At 47.8% G+C, this 23015-nt stretch overlaps 1 protein-coding gene and 1 long non-coding RNA gene across 7 annotated transcripts in view; one reads left to right on the top strand and one right to left on the bottom strand.

Moving 5' to 3' along the window:
- Positions 1–23015, top strand: part of LOC126529216 (uncharacterized) — a 530839-nt gene that overhangs the window by 277209 nt on the left and 230615 nt on the right. Inside the window, exon 1 of one of the 2 annotated variants that reach the window (XR_011896101.1) lies at positions 16643–16830. The exons of the other annotated variant lie outside the window; for it this stretch is intronic. This is a non-coding gene — a long non-coding RNA (uncharacterized lncRNA). Of the gene's footprint in view, positions 1–16642; positions 16831–23015 lie in introns of those variants that run through there. 2 annotated transcript variants of the gene reach the window in all.
- LOC126529214 (GTP-binding protein Rhes-like) lies at positions 122–19646 on the bottom strand. 5 transcript variants are annotated; one of them, XM_055069689.2, is made up of 3 exons: positions 19343–19646; positions 3613–4126; positions 122–2407 (listed from the first exon to the last, which is right to left on the bottom strand). In XM_055069689.2, the coding sequence occupies exons 2-3, from the start codon at positions 3979–3981 to the stop codon at positions 2060–2062; spliced, it is 717 nt and encodes a 238-aa protein (XP_054925664.1). In that variant the 5' UTR covers positions 3982–4126; positions 19343–19646; the 3' UTR covers positions 122–2059. The 5 variants fall into 5 exon arrangements, with proteins under 5 accessions (XP_054925664.1, XP_050032770.1, XP_054925662.1 ...); XM_050176813.3 differs by lacking the exon at positions 19343–19646 and adding an exon at positions 16176–16542; XM_055069687.1 differs by lacking the exon at positions 19343–19646 and adding an exon at positions 13204–13244.

The raw sequence follows: 23015 nt of genomic DNA, 5'->3' as shown, positions 1-23015 counted from the left end.
CCGATCCTTTAAGAAGCCATTATGAAACCGTGTTGTCAGCAGGATGTAGCTTGTCCCCATCCCCCCTTTAATATAATACGGTGCCACACTTTGGAAGAAACCATGAAACACACAGTAAAGATTTCTTTTTGTCAGAATTTCTTTATTGGAAGACTCGTTCAGTGCGCGGAAAAAGAAAAAAAAAGAAAAGGTGAGAGCAGGTATTATTTTACAGGAAATAAATACTGCGATGACAGGACTATATTACAATGACAGGACAATATATAACATTGTAAAACGCGTATAGCTTAAATAGCACAAGGGTGGATTCCAGCACGTACACACGTGCATCCCTGCGAGTGAGGGCAGCACGAGAAATTGTGGAGCCCATTACATTGACGTCGCTTGTGTATTTACATATATTACTTTGATGTGCACAACCGAAACGTTTTGATCTTGTATGTAGATACAACCGTTCCTCTTGTTTAAAGAAATACAATGTAATAAATACAACGCATTCGCAACAACGGAGCACAGACAATAACAACATTTAGATAGCGTGATTAAAAATGTATTTAATGAGTTAGCCGTGTAGTCATGCCGACATATAGGCCGAAGTCTTACGCAGCGCAGGAAACCATTGTGATTTGTAGCACATTTAGACGAGTCTGCTAAATCACGTTACCGGTTCCGCTCTCATTGTGTCTCAAAATTGGCATGAAAGCTTTCGGCGAAAAGACATCCACACTTGCTGTTCCTTTGATCTCCGAAAAAAGTGTGCTCCCACAAAATGTTAATCCATTGTCGCATTTCGTAGCAGCAGGATGATCCAACAGAGAAAAGTGATGCGTCACCGGCTCAATGATATGTGCATGCTCTCGCGCTGCCTGTCCAACTGGAAATGTCTACGAGGACATCACGTGGAGGCAAGCCTTTGTACCAGTGCATCAGTGAACACGCCTTCTTAGTGTCTAGCGCAACATGTATGAAAAATGGAGATCTGCTATTGTGTTCGTAATGCCTAAACATGTGACTATATGCCGAAGAATATGTAATAGAACATGTTCAATAAAACACTTCTCATGACATCACCATAGAGAGAGCCTCCAACAGACTACTTGCAGAAGCGTGTCGTCATCAAAAAAAGAAAGAGAATAAAATGACAGTTCCTGTTACGCAGTAGAAGGAACTGTCCTTTGGAAAACTCGGCAGCACATCGACATCAGCATCGCAGTTGCCTGTGTAGCAACCTTAAGCAACGCGTTTACCACAGGCTCCCAGAAATTTTCATGCGTGGTGAAAGCACAAGGCCTCGACTCATTGAGCGAGCACATGGTGTGAATAAGGCATCTCACTTTTCTGTACATGTGGCCTGGCCGTTCGCGTTCATCACGTTCATTGTTGCGTCATAGATATGCATGTCCAGAGTCTTGACATTCAGTCGCGCCACATTCAATATATATGTACGTTGGGACGCCTAGAGAAGTGGCGGTGAACGCTATATGCCAAGCTTTTTTTTTACAGCTACCTGCATCTAATTAGGGTACTGAGTGATTCGGCCCTACTCAGGGGTCTCCGGAGGCAATTAGATTAATTTTTATACTTTGCACTCCACTAAAATGACGAGCAACCCGAGGGCTTTCATCGTGTAACTTCGATGGACGCCTGGTGCATTTGGTTGTCAACAGGTCGCGTCACAGACAATGCGTCGCTAGAGCTTGTACAATTAGAGTGCCACTGCCAAGCAGACGAAGGCCTCGAAAGCAATGTGCTCGAAGAAGTGAAGAAGGTGCAGCATGTTTTGTCCTTCACAAGACTCAACCAACACTCTCGGCAAGAAGCCATTATAACGCTTATCTCAACAGCGGAAAGGCACGAAGTCACGCAACCTTCACTTCTATCAGGCGCCAACCCCTAGATGTGACTAGACACTGTGGTCATCTTGGGCTTCCTTTTCAATGGAGCAAAGTGGTGTTCGCTGTCCCGTTCAAGCCGCCGGTCAACGTACCACGTAGTTTGTTTGAACTCTGCGATATAGCTGAGAATACACACGCAATGTTCCGCGGTTTCATGAGGCTGTTCATGATAATATGCAGCTGTGTCTCTTGGCACCGTTGCTGTAGAGCCTCTTGTGCGAGTGGACCTGGGCCGGGCAGGACTGTCGCCGCCGGTTGGAGGGGGTCAGGACCTCGGGAAGCTTGCTCTGCATGAGTACTTCGTGAAAGACTTGTGCCACGTCGAGGCCCTCGAGCGCCGAGCACTCGACGTAGCCGTGCTCCCAGTCAATGGTGGCCACGGTCTCGGCCACTTCGTAGCCCACGCAGCGCCTGAACGCCAGGTCAGCCTTGTTTCCGACGACCACCACCGGTGGCATGCCTTTGCCCAGCTCCGAGCGGGCTTCTTGGATTTCGTTGCGAAGCCGACGAACCTGCGGAGGAACCCCAATAAAAGACGTCAGTCCAGTGCCGTTTCGGCGAAAACACCACGACAGTTGAGGAATACTATAGCGATTAAAAAAGAACGCATGTCGGAAAATGAATCTTGGCAGCGTTTTTTTACGCGCTGATGGCGTGTCTAGTGATGCATTTCGCGAAGAGCACGATTAGCGAGGTGAACCACTAACGAAATGCTAACGCACTGCACTGCTTGTGTAACAAAGGTTGACGATTGTGTGTATGACGTTCGGCTCGGGAAGGCAATAACCTTCGGTACAGTGATGAAATCAGCCACTTGTGCAAGGCACGATTGGGACTCTTTTGACGTGGTTGTTCATTTGAATATGTTAAAGATTTAAGGAACAACGTCAATGGGCCTGCAGCGTGCTTGTGCGACGAAAGCTGCCTTAGCCTCTTGCCATGAAAGAAAAACCAGCCATATATATTTATCTTAAGCATCGCTAATATTTTTTGTAGACCTCAAGCAGTCCATTTTCGTTCATTACCGGCTTGCTCTCTAGTATGCTGTATGTACAACGTCAACGAGTGAAAATCGTTCACGACAAATTTCTTTTCGTCGATAATGGTCAACAGAATATAAAAGGGCTGTTTAAAGCTTATAAATGTTAGAGAGAAAATGTGAGCTCTGAATAATTCACGAATATTGCTCAGTCAAAGAAAATCTGTAGACTTACTTCATAGTGTAATGCCTATAGATTTTCGGTACATTGGCTTTTTAATTGTTTTTTTCTGAAAGTTTACATGCGCGAAAAAGACGACATGTCGACACTCCAGTATGTTTACTGGGACTTCATGGCAAAAATTTGCATCCGCCGTCATCGCAATCTAATAGCTATTGTTCCCGTTTCGATCTGTTGCAGTTTTCTTAGAATGGCTAGCGTATACATCCAAATTCTAAGCCACAATCCTTTTATGCTGTAATGCAATCGACGACACTGCGTCGTTTCCGTTTATCGAGAAGCCAAGCAATAAGTCCCTTTAACGTCATCATTGCTGGCTCCAGCAGGTCCCTAGAATGACCGTCTTCTGGGAAAGCTTTTACTACAGCAAGCGTTTTGCTTAGGCCTATCTGGCTGAGCGTGGCGGCGTTCGAATGTGTTCATCATCGGCTTCAACGCCACTCGAGAAACACACGCGGCTGTGGCTAAGATGCAAGTCACGCTCGACATTCACGCACCTCCTCGAACGACTCCATGTCGTCGATGGCGTAGACCAAGATGAACGCCTGCGCCGTGGTGATGGCCAGCTGCCTCATGGCCGGGAACTGGTAACTCCCGCTCGTGTCAAGCAGCTCGAGGGTTAGCCTGTGGCGTCCGCCGTTGGCAGATCCGTAGTCTCGCCTGTGCAGTTCCTCCACGGTGGCGTTGTGCTGCTTGGGCACGCGGCCGTACAGGAACTGTTGTATGAGCGACGACTTGCCCACGCGAGCCGCACCCATGACGGCGATGCGAACGACCGTGCAAGCTTGGGCCACGCCCGGGGCAGCGACTCCCCCGGTGCCCGTGGGACTCGACGACGGCAGGTGCAATCCGCTCAGCGTTGGCATGTTGTCTGCGTGCTCGTTGTCCGGGAGCTGTTGCTGCTGCTGCTTTTTCTTGCCCCCACGTTCGCGTTTCGGCCTCTCGGACTTGGCGAGATGCGCTGAGGAATCTCTCCTTTCTTCTATGGCCTCCTGGGCCACTTGAGAGTACCTGCGTTTGAGAAAAAAAAAAAAAGGCAAGAACCAACAGGTCAGTTGGTCGGAAACGTTTCGCTGCACTAACGGCATAGAGAAGCGAAGTTAGCAAAGGTATGGGGCAGGGGAACCAGACGATTGTACAGTTTGCTACCTTAAAAGTGACGGGTAGGGAGAGGGGGGGGGGCGAATGGCGATGGCGTAGTCGCTGGAGCCCATACAAAATGCAGTACTAAATTTTATGGGTAACTTAGCGATAATGTTTCAATAGCAGTGAATGATTGCTGCGAAGACGAGTATATATAATTTGTTCTTTCTACAAAAACTTACGTATGGGGTTGACGCATCAAAGGTAACAAATAATACTGGAAAGAAGATGTGGACACCTTGCAACTGGCGATGAAAAAATAAGACAGGCTTTACATTAAGAGGCCGGGAAAAATAGATAAGCGACACACAACGTGTACGAGAGCAAACTGGTGTAGGGAATCTTCTGTTTAGAATTAGGCGCAAGAAATTCAGTTTGGCAGTTCACCCAGTGTGTAAAGCAGGTATCCAGCGGCCTGCTATAGTAATAGAATGGAACACTGTTTATTCCTATTGATCTTTACTAAAATACTACCTACGACAATTCGTTCTGTTATCTAAACAAATCCTAACGCTGATTTGCGCGTTTTGTGCCAATTGCGCGCTGTGCACTGTGCGCGTTGTGCGGCGCTTAGCTTCTCAGAATGCATAGCAAGCAACAAACAAAGTGATAAATTCAGCGATATTTGTGACACCGCATGTGAACATCCTTCCATTTTGTATCATCGTACACAAAAGCGCAGATGTGACCAACTTTCAAGCCAATCCCACATGCAAACCAGTGTTCCCAACAAGGAAGGAAACCCGCAAGCACAGTTGTCTTACTTTCAACGCCGTCTCACCCTGGATGAATAGGAAATCATCACACACAGGGGCGTGACAGTCGGAGGAGAAAACAGGGCGGATGCTAGGAGCAAAAAATGGCGGCCTCGCGGTTCCCCTCAGCTGCAGAGACGGTCTTCCATTCAACTCACCACTTTTCGAAATCCATGTTCTGTCCCTGTCACTAACGCGCGAATACGCTAAATTACCGGAATGTGGAATTATTTCACTAAACGCTATTCCTACGACGTGCGATACCCAACGCCGGCGGGAGCCTCAAGTTGTTCTGGAGGGTAGCGTAACGTCGCGGTCGTGACAGAGCGAGCGCGTGCGCGCCCAGCAGCTGGCGTGGAAAGGGCTCGTTGCCGTCAAACGGTGAATATATGTGACAGCGCTCGTCTTACGAGGTCCTTTCATGCGCGCTCCCACAGACAGCTGTGCCGCCTTGGTCTGGCGAGAACTCTCCTCGAGTTGCAGCAGGTGGAGCGCTTTCGTTAAACGTACGGGAACGCCTGGTGAGCTGTCGAGGGCCCTCGCGAAAAATTAAAAAAACAAACAAACCAACAACACCAACCCTTTGTTCAAATGGAACAACAGATTTTTTTTATTTTTTTATCGTAAGACGTTCTATGAGTCGCACTAGATTGCGCATCCTGGTGGACTCGATGACGAAAGCAGTCCGAGAAGAACGGCCCAGAAGTATCTGGCGCAATGCCTACGTCACGTCGCGATGACAACAATATTTTTTTTTCTCTCAATCACGAGGCGACTGTCCTTGTTGCCGCTATGAGACGTCGCGCCCATTAAACGGAGAAAGTGTTGTCGGTACGTCAAAGAGAACAATGTTATCCGGATGCTGAATGCAGATCAGTGATTTCGAGCATCTGCAGCGCAGTAATGGTGACGAATATGACGAGTCTCGCAAATGTCAATGGATGAGAGCGTTGGAAACGTGACCGAAAGTGTCCTATATGACAACGGAAATTTATGTCGGAAGCCTGACATTTCTCACGGTGGCAAGGTCTGGTCTCGTTATGACACAAGGCAACAGAAAGTGTTGACCGGTGTGGGAAAAACAAAATAAAACAAACACGACTAATATATATGGCATAAATTGCCACGCCTGCGTCGATATCAGTATCCGTTTGAGCTTTGGACTCAAAAAAAAAAGAAGAAAAGGGAAACTCGCTAAAAAAGCATAAATTTCAGATCTATCGACTTGGTTGCGTATGGTAATAGAATCTCCTATTCTGTTTGTCCGGTATTGGTTTACGTAACCCATTCCCAGTAACTGAAAGCGTCATTGATCAAGAGAAGAAGCGGACATATTATATATATATATATATATATATATATATATTGCAGTGTAAGCTGTTATGCGCTCATTCCAAGTGGGCATTTCGGGTGGCAGTGCTCGCCACCGCCGGCATCCGGTTTCCGTAGCAGCTATCGCCGAGAACGTGAAAAAAATGCACAGTTCCTGCCGGTATTGAATCCACACCCGCTGCGTAGGAGTGAGCTATTTTACCACTGAGCCCCGCCAGCGCTTGCTTGCATGCAGCGCAAGAAGCCCTATAAACGCGTCGTGGCGCGCGAGGAGACACGCGATGTTACATGCGCGCCGCGTAGCGTCGGTGCGTGCACGCGTGGCATTGCACTCGCATATTGTTACTAAAGGTAGAACGCCATGTAACCGATGCACGGGTAACAGTACAAGGCAGTTGAATAAGTTTTGAGGAAGAAAAAGAATATCAAGGAGATGTACTTAATGTAATGAAACACACGTACGGCGTAGATGATTAATTCGAGCAAGCCAGGTGGCAGTTTTTCACCGTCCCGTTTCAAATGGAATGCCATTATATCATCATAATCATTACCATCGTGTCGTGCCATTTGACATGCGTACAAACTTTGCATTGCGGTTCCGTTGTATTGCTTCAGGTGTCCCAACATGTAGCACTTGCGTATAGCAGGTGCTTGCTGCAAGTAGCTGCATCTGGTTAACTCAAGCAGTCTGGATGGCTGTCTGTCACCACCTCGTCTCCTGGTTGCAGCCGTACACGTAGTCCTACGATTGGCTTGTTTCAGCCGTGGGTCGTACCTTGCGAGGAGGCACCATAGCGTGTACCGTAGAGTAAACACAGGTATCCAGACTACGTCGCGCACATGTCACATACCTTAACCCGTTGCACGGTACGTTGCAGTTGTTGATTATGATAATGATGGTTTGTTGGCATCCCCTTGGAGACTTATCAATTGAAATTACAACTTGCGCTTTCGAGTTGACTGCCTCAACAAAGCTGCGGACAGTTTCAAACAGTTGGGTCACAGTGGATAGACTTCTTCGAAAGCCATTCTGCGTACTATAGTAAGGATTATTACTTTATATGTACTGAACTAACTCCTTAGCAATTATGTGTTCCAGGACCTTGCATATTGTGCGCGTAATAGACAGCGGGCCATAACCCCTCATGTCATGCTTGCTTCCAGATGTGAAAATTGGTTTCACCCTTGCCATCAACCAGTCAGCAGGTATAATACCACTATGAAGCGATAACGAAAAAAAGCCTTTCGCGAAAGCATGCCACGCACTCAGAATGACGTTTGAGAAAAGCGTTCGGAATCTTATACGAACCCGGCGACTTTTTATCGTCTAGTTTTAGCAAGGCAGCATTTATACCTTCTTTCGTGATAACTATATCGTTGTCGGAAATATTCGTGCGTAAGTGTGTAACGACAGTACCGTCATCCTTTGGAATGCATACAGAGCAGAAGTACTTCTGAAACGCTTCAGCAAGGAGGGAGGGTTCAGAATACGACATACCGTCTACAAGAACGGCTTCCATTGTGTCTCTACTCCTTGACGTGTACCTCGAAAACGTCTGCGGCGATTCTTGCATATATTTAGTCAACGTATAGGAAAAGAAAAAGCTTTTCGCTCTTTTTTTGTAACTCGCTACGCACTTGCGCATTGAGGGTATTGATAGCTGTCGCATCTCTTTGAATTCTCTGACGTGTATGGCGCTGTCGCCGTTTCAGATGAATAATATCTCGTGTTATCCATGGGTTTGGTCTATCAGTCCTCTTCATTTGGGGGGGGGGGGGGGGGCATATTTGAGTAACCAATCATTAATGACTCCCAGTAAATGACGCCAGAGGCCATTTACGTCTGCATGATACGGCATTTCATCGACACCGATTTCCGTGCGGTCGAGAACTGATGTGTCGTCGACTCGTGAAAAATCAAATACCTAGCCGATTTCTTAATTAGGAGTTTAATGCTGACTTTTAGAGACGCAATGACTGCTTATTAGAACGTATTTTTCATCTGAAAGCACATATGACAAATGCGTTCTTATATGAGATTTTTGGATCTGTTGCGCATGTGTGAGCCACATAATGAGTACGTTGATGAAGACGATCACCATAGTAGTCACTAGGAGGATGATTATCATAATGAACATCAATAACCGTGTATTATTTTGGGCAAAAAATGATAACGGCCACAAATAAGCAGCAGAATGTGCTCAACAGTCTCGATGGTGATAAATACCACTCGTGGTATTTTTGGCCTCGTGAATGTAGTCAGGATTGTTGCCTCTACGGTGCCATTTATCAGTATCAGTATCATGTATCAATCAGTATCAAAAACGTCTGTAAATTTGGTTTTCAGCGTTCCGAAATCTACCAATACCCGACGACGAAAAAAAAAGAAAGGTCCCGCACATGAGAGAAAAAGACATGCGGAGGACGCGGAAATTCGAGAATAAAGCACTTTAGCGCTACGTCTCATCATTCGCTGGTATCCGAGTTGTATGGCAAAATACATTACACATGAGAGTCCAGGAAAACACGGTTTAGAGCATCCATGAGAATTTCGTAAGCAGCCCGAGATCGCGTTCCTTTTTTCTTTTTTTTCAAAATGCATTTTTCCGGCAGTGCAATGAACTCAAAACATAGAGACGCCGTTTACGATGAAGTTTCGAAAGCTCAAAAGGTGGGTTCCAATAGTTTTTTTTTTTTCTTTGGCAAGCTCCGTGCCATAAAGGCTTTGCAAACCCGAGTTTCGGTGAGTGGGCAAATTTGCGAGCTGCCAAGCTGATATCACCTGCTGCTGCCGCGACAAAAAAAGAAAGTAGTTCCCGTCGAGCGACGATTTAATTCTGCGACGCGTATTGCGAAATGGTCCCGCAATAACGCGCTCGACGTGCCAGAACCGTCACCGCGGCGCGGACGCCAGCGCCGCCTCGCGGGCGGCGACAGCCGCGAGTAGTGAAATGTTTAACGTTTACAGGCACGTCCACTGCTACGTGGAACACGGGAGCTCGTGGCAGCCCTCCGCTGAGTGCCGCCAACTTCGCCTCGTGACGTCATGGCAGACGAGTTGTCATCGAAGACAACTCGCCGGGCTTCTCGCCAATCGCTGTGAGCGCGCATGCGCCGCAAGACTTCACGAGGCGCCGTTGGCGGGGTTCTCCGCATAGCGATGACACGGCTCCCGTGTTCCCGCCAGCAGTGGCTCCGACTGTACATACGCCACAGACGTCTCGCGTAATGCGGACAACAAACAACCCTTTGCTCACACTGTGTTCTCGACCCCGTCGCGGCACAAATAGGGACGAGAGCAGAACCCGTGCGGGACGTCTGTGGGCCGCACGGGGGGGAGGCGTCTACGGGCCGCGCCAATCGTTCGTGCGCATTTCACACTAGTTGTATCAATGAAGTTCCGCAAAAAAAAAAGGGAATTTGTACGGGACACACACAACCTCGCTCGCCGTCGCGAGTCTGAAGTCGTGCAGACACGGCAGCCACGTTTCTCGAGGCAGAAATGACGTGCCAGGCGGCGGTGGCTGCAGGACACAAGCTGATCCTATAGTCTAGCCGAATACTCCAGCCCTCTGCGAGGTCGCTTCGGCGGATCTACACGACAAGGCTAGGTTGCTACGACAGTTCGTAAGACGTCCCAGCATGTCGAACTATTTTTTTTTTGCCCTTCTAATTTTGCTGATGGAATCGGATGCGACTGGACAATGTCTCCTGCAGTCAAGGCCGCGTCGCGTCGCCGCTTTCACGTTTCAGTAGCTCAACAGTACAAGCCGCGATTGAGCGTTGGTGGCGCTAGCGCGGGGACATGCCGAGATGTATTCTGCCTACTCCGTCGCGTGGTACCGAGCTCTTCGGTTCGCGGGGCCATGCTTTGTGGAAGTTTACTCACTTGATAGGCCTGTGGAGCCGAAGTAGTCGGGGAATAAAGGGCATAGCGGAGATTCGCAGGATAGCGTAGGGGGAACGATCGCTTCAAGCCTCTTTGGAGGCAAAACGGACCAATTATTTGCTCTGAGCTTCGCATCGGACCATTAGCGAATAAGAGCTTCGTGGAGAGCGTGCGTACTTATGCTGCCTGTTGTTTACGATATCGCGAAGCTCTGGCGATGACGCCCTTTTCATTGGGGAATGACGTTAAACAGTCGTCGCAGACGTTGAGAGCGGGAAGCCTACTTTGCTATGCTGGCACCATGATTGATGTCGGCTTATTTCACTTATTGTCAGGACTTTTTCCCGCCTATCGCCGATACGGGCAGAATAATTTTTCTTCGGAATTTCTGTGCATCGACGCTTACAGATATAGTGACGCTTTCACTTCGCTTCTTCGGTTACTGCCACGTTTTTGCCCAGTCCAACCGCAAACGTGGGCGTAAAACGTACGGCGTTAACCGCTGTCGTTGTTTTAAGAAAATGTGCTTTTGTGAGTATCCGAAGACCAATTCTTGCGAGTGTTAGGAAACTTTTGGCGCATTTCTCGTTATGTACAGTGGATCACAACAGTGCGCGGACGTTGAAGTACGGAGCCGCCCGTACCGCTATAGACAGTAAAAACGCACATCATCGTAATATTATTCACACGCTCTATAGCAGAGGCTGGAAGTTCTAATACCAGGCATCGGTGTGAGCTTGTGAACACATTAGGCGTTGTTCTTGTTTTGTTTTCCCAGACGTTGTGGTCCGCAAATTTTGTGGTCGTTGGGCTCGAGATGCGACGCGTCGTTGTGGCGGTCCGTTTCCATGGGCTCCGGGGCGGCGTAAGACGCACCCTGACAAAGTGCAGTGTCAGGAAGGGACCGTCTGACCCTTCTTCTTTATTGCTCGAGCCCGCCATTACGATTTCGGCGCCGATATTTCGTTGTTTTCTCTGCGCCAAGACCCGAGACACGCAAGCACAGAGAGTCGTCTGCTATCGCTCGCGATATTACGTTAGTGCGCCCTTGTTTCTGACGTATTAGCTTTTTTTCCAAAGGTGAATTAATCATCGCAGCTATTACTCATCTATTGGAAAATTTGCCCGTCTCAAAAAGAAAGAAAGAAAGAAAGAAAGAAAGAAAAAAAAAACAGCGTAGGTTTTCATGCTAACAATGTTGAATAGAACCAGGGCCCGCATTCACAGAAACGTTCTATGCCAGAATTGTTCCTTAGCGAAATTCTGAGTAAATCATCACGCTGCACATATAATTAGCGAAGGCGGCCAGCCAACGGCAATTAACACTTATAAACGAAAAAGCTTCGCGAATCCGGCCCCAGATGCCTAGTATTATAACGCACTGATTTGCGTAGCGAGACGGGCGAACAAGGTGGTGCGGCTTCGTGTAAATAGATACAGACCAGAAATATCGGGACAGCGGTTCCTTCGACACGCGTTAAACTTTCGCAATATGCACCACACAAGAACATATTCTATTAGGTGAAATGTCTGTGTGAACCATGAGTGCAAGATATCTTTTTCCAACATTTGAAGCATTTGTACAACATTCGGTTAAAACATGAATTTTGTGACTGTTGAGATGCATTTTGAGGCAATTCCAGGCCGACTTCGGGGATTTACGGAATCACTGCCTATATATTTACCCGCAGTGTAAACAGATCAGTGTTTATATATGTAAATATAAATTTGTATAGCTATGTCGTTGCTATGGAAGCGCTAAAACACTGTCGTGGCTGCTTTTGTTGAGCAGCCCCGTCGGGGGACTTGGCAAACCAACTTACTACCTCGCAGCAGTTAATCAGTCCGAATGTGCCGCTACTTGTCAAGGCACACGATCGCGATGTTCGCTACATCATTGCATTTTTCGATAACGGTATCTATAGATTTTTTTTTTTTTTTGATAGGATAAACGTGCGGACGTGGATCAACACACTGAGGAGGAAACCCGCGCTAAGAGAATCAGTTTTCCTCTTGGCAATGACGCCGTCTGTTGCCCGTTCCACGACACTTGACGTGTCCGCGAAGCTACTTGATCGCTTTGTGAAATTCAAACCGATGCACTCGCGCCAACGAATTGTCCGTGCATTCTGGTCCGAATCGCCGCATTGCGAATTGCACGACGTCGCCATCCACACACAGGCTACTACGCGCGCCCTGTTCAAGCCTGCTGTCTCCTTAGATGTTGTTGTGACCGGCCGTTCGCCCCGCGACAACCTCCAGTCGCGGCTCGCGCGAATATGGGGAACGGGCCGACGGCCTCGTCAAAATGGCTCTCAGCGCGGGTGATTTATGACCAGCAGCGGGAGTACTTCGTTCAGGAGAGGTTTGAGCAACTAGTATCACACGGCCATCACTTGTCAGTCGCGCAAATTGGCACGTCCGAGCCGGAGACGCGGTCAGTGCGATGATATGGTCGTCACCTGTCAGAATATGATCGGAGTCGGCGTACGTTCCCCTCCTTTCCCTGTTTGTGCCCAGTAATGTGAGTGCGTTCCCGACCGAGTTCCCTTTTTGTGGGAAAGGGCAACCGACCTCCGGATTGGTGGAACCTGATGTCATCGGTCTCCTGACTCCTGATTGGGCGAAGTTACTGAACAATGATCGCGCAAGGCATAAAAGGAGCAACGGACGGCGGGAGTGATCGGTTGCTACAACTTCATCACCAACTTTTCTGTATTACTCTGCATTTCCTTGTACATATGTAAATGTAAACCTGTTTGTCAAACGTCCTGAATATCGGGCCCAGCCTCACGTTCACTTACCCACTCACGAGGAAGGAGGATCCCACGTCTTCGAACCCCCAGTCGCAACAATGTCTATTTGGGGGGGAAGACAAGCGGATCTAATGCGTGGAACAAGTAGACGTCGTTACTGCCACTGTGATACTATCAACATGAGTTTGCGGACAAAGATGATGCGTTGCCTACCTGATACACATTCGTGCAGCTCACAGGGCAAAAAAGCTAATCGACGATTGCTGTCGTGGCTAGACGCACAACTAAAGCTCTACTCGGTCAGTGATTTCGGATCTCGGCTCTCATTATGAGCTTGCGTATTTAAACGAGTGTTCCTCGTAAAATCCATTAAAGAGCTGCAGAAAGTTTGCAAGCATTACCCTACTGCGGCACGAAGCCAAACAGCTGCAAAATTCTATAGGGCTGACATATAAGAGCGCTAATTTCTAGGTTGCTTTGTTTTTCGCCGTAATTAAGCGCACGAGCCTACATTCAAGCCGGGTCGTTAGGAGAGGCGGTCAGTCTTCGTTCACAAAACAATGGAACTCTCCTAGTCATATGCATTTCCTTGGTGAGCGCAAGTGTTTTTCTACAAGAAAGTCTCTTGAACTAGAATTTTTCCGTGTCTCTATTGCTCGACCAAGTCGGGAGAACTGTGTTCTTCATTTTGTTTTACGGCCAGATGCGAACATCGCCTTCTTTCGTGACTAATAAATTATTATTCCAAGCCGTGCAATGCAAACAGGACTAATTGGCGGCTAAAAATAAAAGATGGTGGGCCAGCTCAGGCTGCTGTGACGCAGGCAGTGAGTTCGTACGAATGCCGCTTTAAGTTCCCATGACTCAGAGCACTATCGACCCTGATTACGGCTTAGGAGTTGCGTGATACATAAATGCAGTGACTTGGCGACGAAAACAAGCTGGAAATGCGTCCTATCTAGCTTTAGCCGCTAATGCTACTCTGCACAAGACGATGGTAAGGTCGGTTGAAGTCGAGAGCCTAGCGCAAGTTCGGGCAGTCACACCTATATTTTAAATATTTTTTTGTTGGAGTCCGTCGATGAATGCATGACGTTCGAGCGAAACATGAGAAGCCCAGACTGAATAGTCGGGATTAATGAGGAAGACAAGATGGCACGGGTAAACAAGATGAGAAGAAGAATTGCGTTGCGTTCCTTTGTGTCCTTGTTCCCTTCGTTGTCATATTGTCCTTGCCAGTGTTAATCTCACCACAACATAATCAAGAAGGTGGCAGTGCGTTGACGAATCATGTTTTCAAATAAATATGCCGCGCTAGTGGTCAGAAATGTGCCTATGCGGATGAGGATCTACGATGTTTTCTAGTAGGATGTCCGGGACACCACTGCGAAAGCCACTGATTTTTACAGGCTATGCGCTGGACCGCCAGCCCTTAAGGTTCGGAAAGATCCCATTTGTTATGACCAACGGAAGCATTACAAAGGCAAGGGCTAGAGGTGCTTCATAGATTTCCGGAAGCGAGTGATATATTCGACAACTATTGGGTATGGTTCGTATGATTTACTCTCAGTATACCGTGTGCATTTTATTGGACCCGATTTTACGCTCTTTATGACGCCTGATTTCAATTCGCCTTTCTCACAAGTGACTTTGTATGTTCTCGTCTTTAGAGAAAGTGGAATGCATTTGCAAAATGTGGTCCACATATTTAAGGGGACTTACGTGAAATGAGATTCGGAGTGCATAGGCTGATGATGATGATGATGATGATGATGATTTTTTTCCCATTCTTTTAAGAACCACTGTACAAGGCCTACTGTACAGGCAGCCCCACCTGACACCACGCTGGTGGACTAGTGTACATAGCCTATGGGCGCGTATGGACAAGTAGATTTAGCAAAACCAATATGGTGGTCCACTGCATCGATTTTCGAGGAGCAGTAGCTCTTTTAAACAACAGCTCGCGTCGGTAGTGCCCCGAATACCCCGAATAAAATACCCCGAATATTCAATTTCTGGTCGTTGAACGGTAAGCTTTAAAGAAAAATTAAATAAAAAATATAGTGACCAAGTCACTGATATTAAATGCAAGCAATCAACAAAAGAGAGTTTAATTACCATCTGCCCACTCCGCTATACAAATTAGAGATACGGTAAATATGCTTTCAAGTTAGTACACGAAAAACGCTTCCACCCGCAATTATATATGGCACAGCGCATTTCGTCCTTAGGATACGTTCCTCATTGGCTGGAGCCTGGGCGCCCGCCAGGCGTCGCGCCGCTAAAACGATCACCGAGGCGAGGGCGGATCGCGGGCAGTACTTACGTAAGAACGGCATTGTGAATACAGGGCCTGGATGACTAATCCATACCAGGGGTGAATCTCGGTGCTTTGCTCAGGTATACCTGACGCTCGTTGCACGGAGGTTCGTCAGGACGAAAGAAAGAGCTAAATGTGTGCGAGCCACATACCGACGCATTTCTTTCAGCAACCGAGAATTCATTTTTTTTTTGTCTGCAAGAATGATTTGTATTCATGTATTTGGCGTCTCATTGCTCACGTCGCCGGTTTCTTCTGTTTAACTGTGTTGTATTGTTCACGGGATTTGTGCAGAAAACCGTGCTACGTCACGTTGTGTCAGCTTACCTCTGACACTGCGGGCGTGGCGTGCTCAAAACGGTTGTTATCGGTATACATTTCCGCAAAGCTCAAATACCGTTCTACCTGAAGCAAAATGAAAAGAACTTGTTCACTTCTTGTTTCTCCGCCATGGGAATCACATCCTTTAAAAAGAAACAGCGAAATGTTATGGGATTTCCAGAATGGTTATCTAGAAACAAATTACCGAGTAATTGCTCTTCTGAGGTATCCACAGGCAGAAGCTTCTATGGAGGTTATGTAAAGCGGTATTATGGTGTTGGCGATAAGTTTTCCCTGCCTAACTTAGAATTCTGGCGATATTGTACACTTCTGGGCGCCTACACGTTTTCAACAATAACCGTTCAGTGCGTGTTCAGCAGGTGCATCGTTGTTTCCTCTAGACTCGACTACGCGTCCGTAGTCGCGTTTCTGATATTACAACGCCAAAGCGAAAGACGGCACCATATGCTAACGTTCAACAGGCGAAGCTGTGGGACGCGCAATAACACGCACAGACAAAGCATGGCAGCTGCGGTGATCTTACCGAAACAGCGAGCCCCGCCGGACATTCGTCGAATCCATGAAGACCTCGCCAGTGAGCGAAAGCTGTGGAAAGCTGTGACACGACGACGAATCCTTAGGCAAAGCCTGCGACCGCAACGCGTACTCTCGTGGTTGTCGCGCACAGTGATATGGTGGAGCGACACCGCTGCTATATTTCAGCTCTGTTAGGTTCAAGATACGAAACCAACTCTGTTACAGTCTGCTCGGTAGCAAAGCTCTCGGTGTGTCAGCTTGTAGGGTGACTGTAACGCTCGATGAGACGGCATAGGCTGCCTCCTCGTCTGCCCTTTCCTTCGCCGCAGCTGTGCTTTCTCCAGAAACGGCGTCAACATCGGCCTCCGTCTTGCTTCCAGCTGCATTTCCCTTTTTTTTTCTCTCGCTTTTTGCCCTCGCCATTCCGTTATGCTCGCGGCGTGCTGCTAAAGGGGGGGGGGGGGGGGTTCGCAGAGGGAGTCTGGCGCCTGCGGCGCCCTCTACCAAAATGTGCTCTAGAAAGGATCTTCTCTTACCCTCTTGCTTATTCCTTCTCTCGCCTTAGCCCTCTTTCCACTAAGCTTGGCGTGGATGTTTATACGATGACAGAGGCGCGAGCGTGCAAATGTTGGAGACCGAGCAAGCGACTTTAGATTAGCCAGGTGTGTTCTATTTGTCTCTTTTCTTTGTCGCTTTGTTCTTTTCAGGGGGGCGAGAAAGGTAGGCCGCGTTGGATATTCGTGGGCGCCGCGGCTTCGTTAACAGCGTCGCATCCCTGGGCTCTGTTCTGCTACGCACGATTTGTCGGCCATTAGCACCATATAGTTCTGTCAGGAAAAATGATTTATATTTTTGAGTTGGGCAGGATAGTTGCTCTGCCCTGCTCTTTTTTTTTTTTTTAGTTCTTGCACTGTACATGCTCGGTCATTCCGTAACATTTCTTCTGGGTCAAGCGGAGCAGCTATTCACTTTGATTATTGGTCGATTGATTTATTGTTTGATAGTTGATCGATCGATCAACTATCAACTAATGAACTGATTGATTTATCGACATCCCAGAGAGACACACGGGTGCACCTTTCGTTGGGGCGGGGAGGGGGGGGGGGTAGAGATTTAAGCTGTGGAATAATTTTGACCACTCTCGTGGGATTTTTTAGTGAGCACTCAAGACATGGTACATCAGTGTTTTGGCATTGCATCACCATTGAAAAGCAGACTGAGTAGTCGGGAGCTGAACTTGCGACCTGCTCCACAGCTGTGCAATGGTACGGACACTGAGATATCGCTACGAGTGAAGTCGTGGCCGCCGCGGTGCACGAGAAAGCGGCATGATGCGTACACGCGGGTGTTTACATGGTTGAGTTTTTTGACCGCGAGCTAGACGGAAAGGCGGTGCTGCGGAGATGTTCTATTGGCAGGGAATGTCGTGATGTGAGAGCTTTCTGATACACATCTTTCTCGCGGAGCCCAGAAAGCGCGAGCCGCGCATTAGGCGGCTTGTGTTCCTCGCGTGTGCGTTGACGTTCAAGAGGTCACAGCAACACAATGAGACCTACAGAACAAGTGCCTAAGTATGAACTTGTCTTCTGGTATCCATGATGCCGCCCTTTTGGCACGCAAGTGCCAGTAACACCATAGGCTCTACAAGACAAGTATAGTGTTGATGATTTTCAAATCGACGACTGCACCTTCCCACCCGTCACCGCAGTCTCGTTTGTATGAAAACGATGTGAATGTGCTTCAGGTTAATAAAATGTTTTCTTAGCGAGTCAGTTCTGCGAAAACCCGCCAGGGGCATTAAGTTTTTGAAAGAAAAAATAAATGTTGTCATTCGCTCGAGAGCAGCGGGAAGCTAGACAAGGGTTTCTACGCGGGCTTGCGAAGAAGAAAAATTTCCGAATTTAAGGAAACTACCTCCTGGTCAGGGCATAGATCTCGGGTACAACGCCTTTCGAAGACAAATGGCAAATCTCTTCAAGAAGCATTCGCTATTAGCACTTCAAGGGTAAACGTAGACGGTAGACGGGATCGCGGAAATGAGCGAGCGTTAATTCAAAACAGTTGGCGGTAGAATCAGCACTTCGTGGGCCGACCTGATTCCAACGAAGTTTTATTTGGTAGCATTAGCGATGTTTCAGTAAAATTGCGCGTTGAGGACAACCTTAAGCTTTCACACATTGTTACTTTTTTAAACAGTACGGCAACGCCCCCCTTAGGAACTCACTCTGTGGCAGCGACACATTAATATCTGAGCAGCATTATTAGAAATTATATGGGCTGGCCTGTTGATAAATGCAATTTTGTAAAGTGACAGCTAACTTTATCACAGTGACAGTGTTCAGAGCTTGTAAAGTAGATGAGTATAGGTAGAAACAATTAATCGAATCTTCAACAAGGCACAATTTCCAATCGCGCATTCTTGGACACGCCGCAAACGGGAATTGCACATGTGTAAAAACGGTCTATTGGTTGCCTCGTTAGAGAGAATATGCGTGGACGCCTGGTTCCGTTGCATAGAAGGATATATTGCGCATATTTCTCCATTGTTTTCTTTGGAAGGCGCTCTGTTACACAAAGTCTACGCGCTAGTTTCAGAAGTCGCAACGAAGAACTTCCCGTGAAGAAAAGAAATCAGGAAGTGTACAAGCATAATATTGTATGTGCACGTGGGACGTTCAAGGCATGGATTGATTTGTTCGGTCTAGTCATGAAGGTAAGAGGGTCATAGTGAGTTACCTTAGAGCTCTCGCGCTAAGAAATCAGCTACGAACATTTCACGTAGACATGACTAACGTGCACGCCTTTACCGACTACGCCTGTTGCTTAACGTGCGTTGATAAACGTACATTGCTTTTGAACACGATTGACATAAATTGAACTGATGATTCGGGGCATTTGATCTTGGACCACATCAGGTGCGCTCTTTCCTGTACATCTCTTGCTGACAGTTGCGTGAAAACACGCGTCATTCTGCCGACGAATCGGACTGCTGGGCATTCTGTAGCCCAAAAACTACGAACCTGAAAATGAATCATGCGGGCGTCGTAAATGCAGGCGCGAGAAAACAGAACTAAATATATAGGTTTTGTTTGCGTCGCTGTGGTGCAGCAAGCACTCTCAGCCATTTTCAAATAGCAGTCATTCATTCTCAAATAACTTTTCACTGCGGCTTACCAGGCTGGCTTGTCGTATAGTGCATTCAGCTGTATGGCATCCACTTGTATCCGGGCTCAGATCAAGTCAGCAGGTCCCAATAATCTCACTGGTACTTCTCGGTAAAAGTGCTCTTCTACAGGGTTTCTTTCTCGTCAGTTGTATCCGTTGTCAACGATGATTCCTCTCGGGTTGAAGAGTTTCAGCAGTCGAAGACACTAGTGCCAAGAGGATCTCGCTAACCGAACAGCGAAGCGAAAACGAAACTGCTTTTTCCTGCTCGCGTCTCCTAAAGAGCGCGCTCACAAACTGCCTCCTTCGACGTTGCGAACAATTGGCGATGCTGGCGAGCCGGAACCTGCGCTTTTATATGACGCGCCCGGGAGCGAAGCGCTCGGACTCGCGCGCGCTTGTCAACTCTTTCCCACTCTTTGTTTTCCTTCTCCCGCGCCTCTCCTCCTCTCCCTCTTTCTTCCCCGCCTTTCCCAAGTCGTCGCTCTCTCCTGACACGGCGCGCCCGCGTTCGCGTGCCTTGCCTCGTGAGCCCGTTGCTAACGTCGGCGGGGGTTCTCTCCCGTCATCCCCACCCTCTCTCCCCAGTCCTGCCTCTCCCGATTCTCCCACGTTCCCTCGGCAACACTTCGCAGGCGCGCCTTCCCTCATACGTAGTTCCTCGCCCACTTCACACCACCTTCACGCCCAATCATCCTCACTGCTTCGCGCGTCTGGTGTCCGGTTGCTCATATCTGTCGACTCGCTTTGCGTCCTCCTTGTGACAGCCGAGAGACTATAATCCCTCGTCTAGCCTCCTCAGCAGGTCATCTTCCCTCCGTCCGACCCAGAGGCTCGTGGCTTGTTGCGTGATGCCCCGCATAACAACACGTCTTCAATCGAAGGGACGTTCTTCTCCCCTCCCCGTTATTCACTGTCACCGTGCTAGCTCTCCCCCTCTTCTTTGACGACGTCCGGCGGTGCTAGTGTGTGCCCTTGCCTTTATGCAGCGACAGTCCAATAGCCACCGATATCAGAAAAAAAGGCTTTCTTGCGTAGAACCTCAGTAAGATGGGCGAGTTGTGTCTTTGTTGCGTGGCGTGCACATTACGGTCGGGTTGCCAGCACTGCGTGCGATGACAAAACGAAGGTACTACGCTGTTGTGTGCCCTTCTGTTTCCTCCAATGTTCTGGAACTTCGCCAACCGCGTGTAATCGTTGAGTGGGACTTTACAACGTGGTCCATATCACCAGCTCACTTGCGCAATGAACCGAGCAATTATCCTCTTAGGAAGCCACCACAAAACACGCCATTGGAATAGTCATGTGAAACGTTTCGGAGCCGAAAGTCCTTCGCTTGTTGGCGTAAAAGCAGCTCAACAGAGATATGTGACAAATGTCAAGAGTCGGCACCGGGTTCAAATCTCCAATGCGCACAAATGCGTCTTCAACCAGACGCTCCTTTTCAAAAGGCCTCTTCGCAGATAGCAGGTGGCCTAGTGAAGTTGCGAAATTGATGCCAGAAGAAAAGGAATGTGTCGATGCCCTCATTAAGGTTAGATGACCTCATCAGATGCTTTTCAGGCGTGGGATAGACCCAGATGACGCATTAGATAGGAATTAAGGATTTCTGGGGGGATCGCTGGTCCGGCATTGGTTACAACCTGGTGCTGATGGTGATCCAGCTTGCAGGGCAATCTGGCAACTTCTCGCCTTCTAGTCGGAAATTTGGTATGGAAGACTGCTGGAGTGAGCAGCGAAATACAGCTGTAGCGCTGGCAGTACACAAAGTGTCAAAATGTCGACTTGCCGTTATTGAACTGGGAATGAGAGCTGCCGTGACGCTCTGCGCACGCCGAGCTAAATATACAAAGCCAAACCGCAATACTTTTCAACGCGGATAGACGAAGCAGCAAATGGTTGCGTTAATTTCATTACAGACGCTTATTGAGTGAATGGCGGTTGACTTTTGAATGCCAGACATTTTCTATACCAGTTAGCATTTCTAAATATCATAATGAGCTCACACTCCACGCCGTGAAATGTACAAAATAGATAACACTGTCGACAAATGTCAATGGGACGTGCCTTTATTGTGAATCGAATGCTTCTTATTTGAAGTGTTCATAGTATCATTTAATTTTTCTTGCTTATAATGTCTGCCATGCAATGCAGTCCACTTGCCAAAATGGCTGGGTCCTAGATATGACCGTTCTTTACTTGTTGCGGCATAATCAATAGAAAGAAAGAACTAAAACAGCTAGCATATATATATATATATATATATATATATAGAACAACTTGCAATGATCCTTTCGCTTTCGAACTTTTGACCGACGAGGCAGTGGCGCGGAATGACGATCTTCACGGAGTTCTCGGAATGGAACGATCACGATGCGCATTATAGGTTTGCGTCGATATCGGGCTAGATCTCACATGGAAACGCTGATATTGTCCTAGGGATATTTCAAAAATAACGCGAAAGAGCGTTGTAAAACGGATCATTCGCCATAACATTAAGGCCTGGACCATTACCGCCCCCCCCCATCCCCCCCTTACAGGGTCAACGCAGATTCTTACGTATGGAAAGCGCCAAAAAGAAATTAAGAGTATTTTGCCACCAGTATTGTATAATATGCTGTGCTTATTTATGTGCAGTTAAGTTTGTTTTAGTATACCATCTTGTTATATTTAATTTCACTTTTACAATTTGTCGCTAATACTGTATAACGCTGCACGTTTCATTCTGTTCTTTGTTTGTATATTGTCACTCACTCCCCTGTGCAATGCCTCGGCGAATTAGGGTATCGACAATAAATATAGAAATGAAAGCGCAAGACGGAAGTGCATCCCGAAGCTTTGCTTGTCGTACGCGTGTATAAACACGGTGGCACCGGCCCACTTGAAATATATATAAAGTTGCCATCGAGTGGCCTCCCGCTACTATGCCTCACGCAACTGATTCTCATCGTTACTGATATTGAGCATAAAAAATTATGGAGTTTTACGTGCCAAAACCACTTTCCCACTATGAGGCACGCCGTAGTGAGGGGAGACTCCGGAAATTTGCACCACCCGGGGTTCTTTAACGTGAACCTAAATCTAAGTGCACGGGTGTTTTCGCCCCCCATCGAAATGCAGCTGCCGTGGCCGGGATTCGATGCCGCGACCCGTGCTCAGCAGCCTAACACCATAGCCACTAAGTCTGGGACACTCGATTTACGTGATGCTTAAGGCTCGAACGATGTCGGTATTCCACGTTGGCGCTAGTACCGTCAGTACGACGGCAATTCAGGGAGGCAGCCTCTAACTTTCACCAGCTCACTCACTCCTTCGTTCACTGTGCGGCATGAACAACCCACCGCGGCAGCTTCGTGGCTACATTTGGCGGGGTGCTGCTAATCCCTAGAGTGAGGTTTCTATACCCAGGCAGCCGCTGCCGCATTCCGACCGGAGTGCAGTGTAAGATGGCTCCCGAGCATAGGTTTTAGTGCACGTTAAGAAAAGAAAAAACACCGCACGTGACAAAAATCGATCCGGTGTGCCTCACTACCGTGCCTCCCACTAAGATCACGCCTTCGGCTCGCAGAACCCAAGTCTCTAACCTGAACTGTACGATAAAAAGCAACAATTAAATATGTTTGCTTCATAATTGTCTTGTGTTTTCACATTATTGCTTTTACCTCTTTTATTTCTTCGCGAT

Source organism: Dermacentor andersoni, chromosome 8 (assembly GCF_023375885.2).
Source record: "Dermacentor andersoni chromosome 8, qqDerAnde1_hic_scaffold, whole genome shotgun sequence".
Lineage (NCBI taxonomy): Eukaryota > Metazoa > Arthropoda > Arachnida > Ixodida > Ixodidae > Dermacentor > Dermacentor andersoni.
Note: the sequence above shows the minus strand (reverse complement) of the source record. Positions and strands in the feature narration are given on the sequence as shown.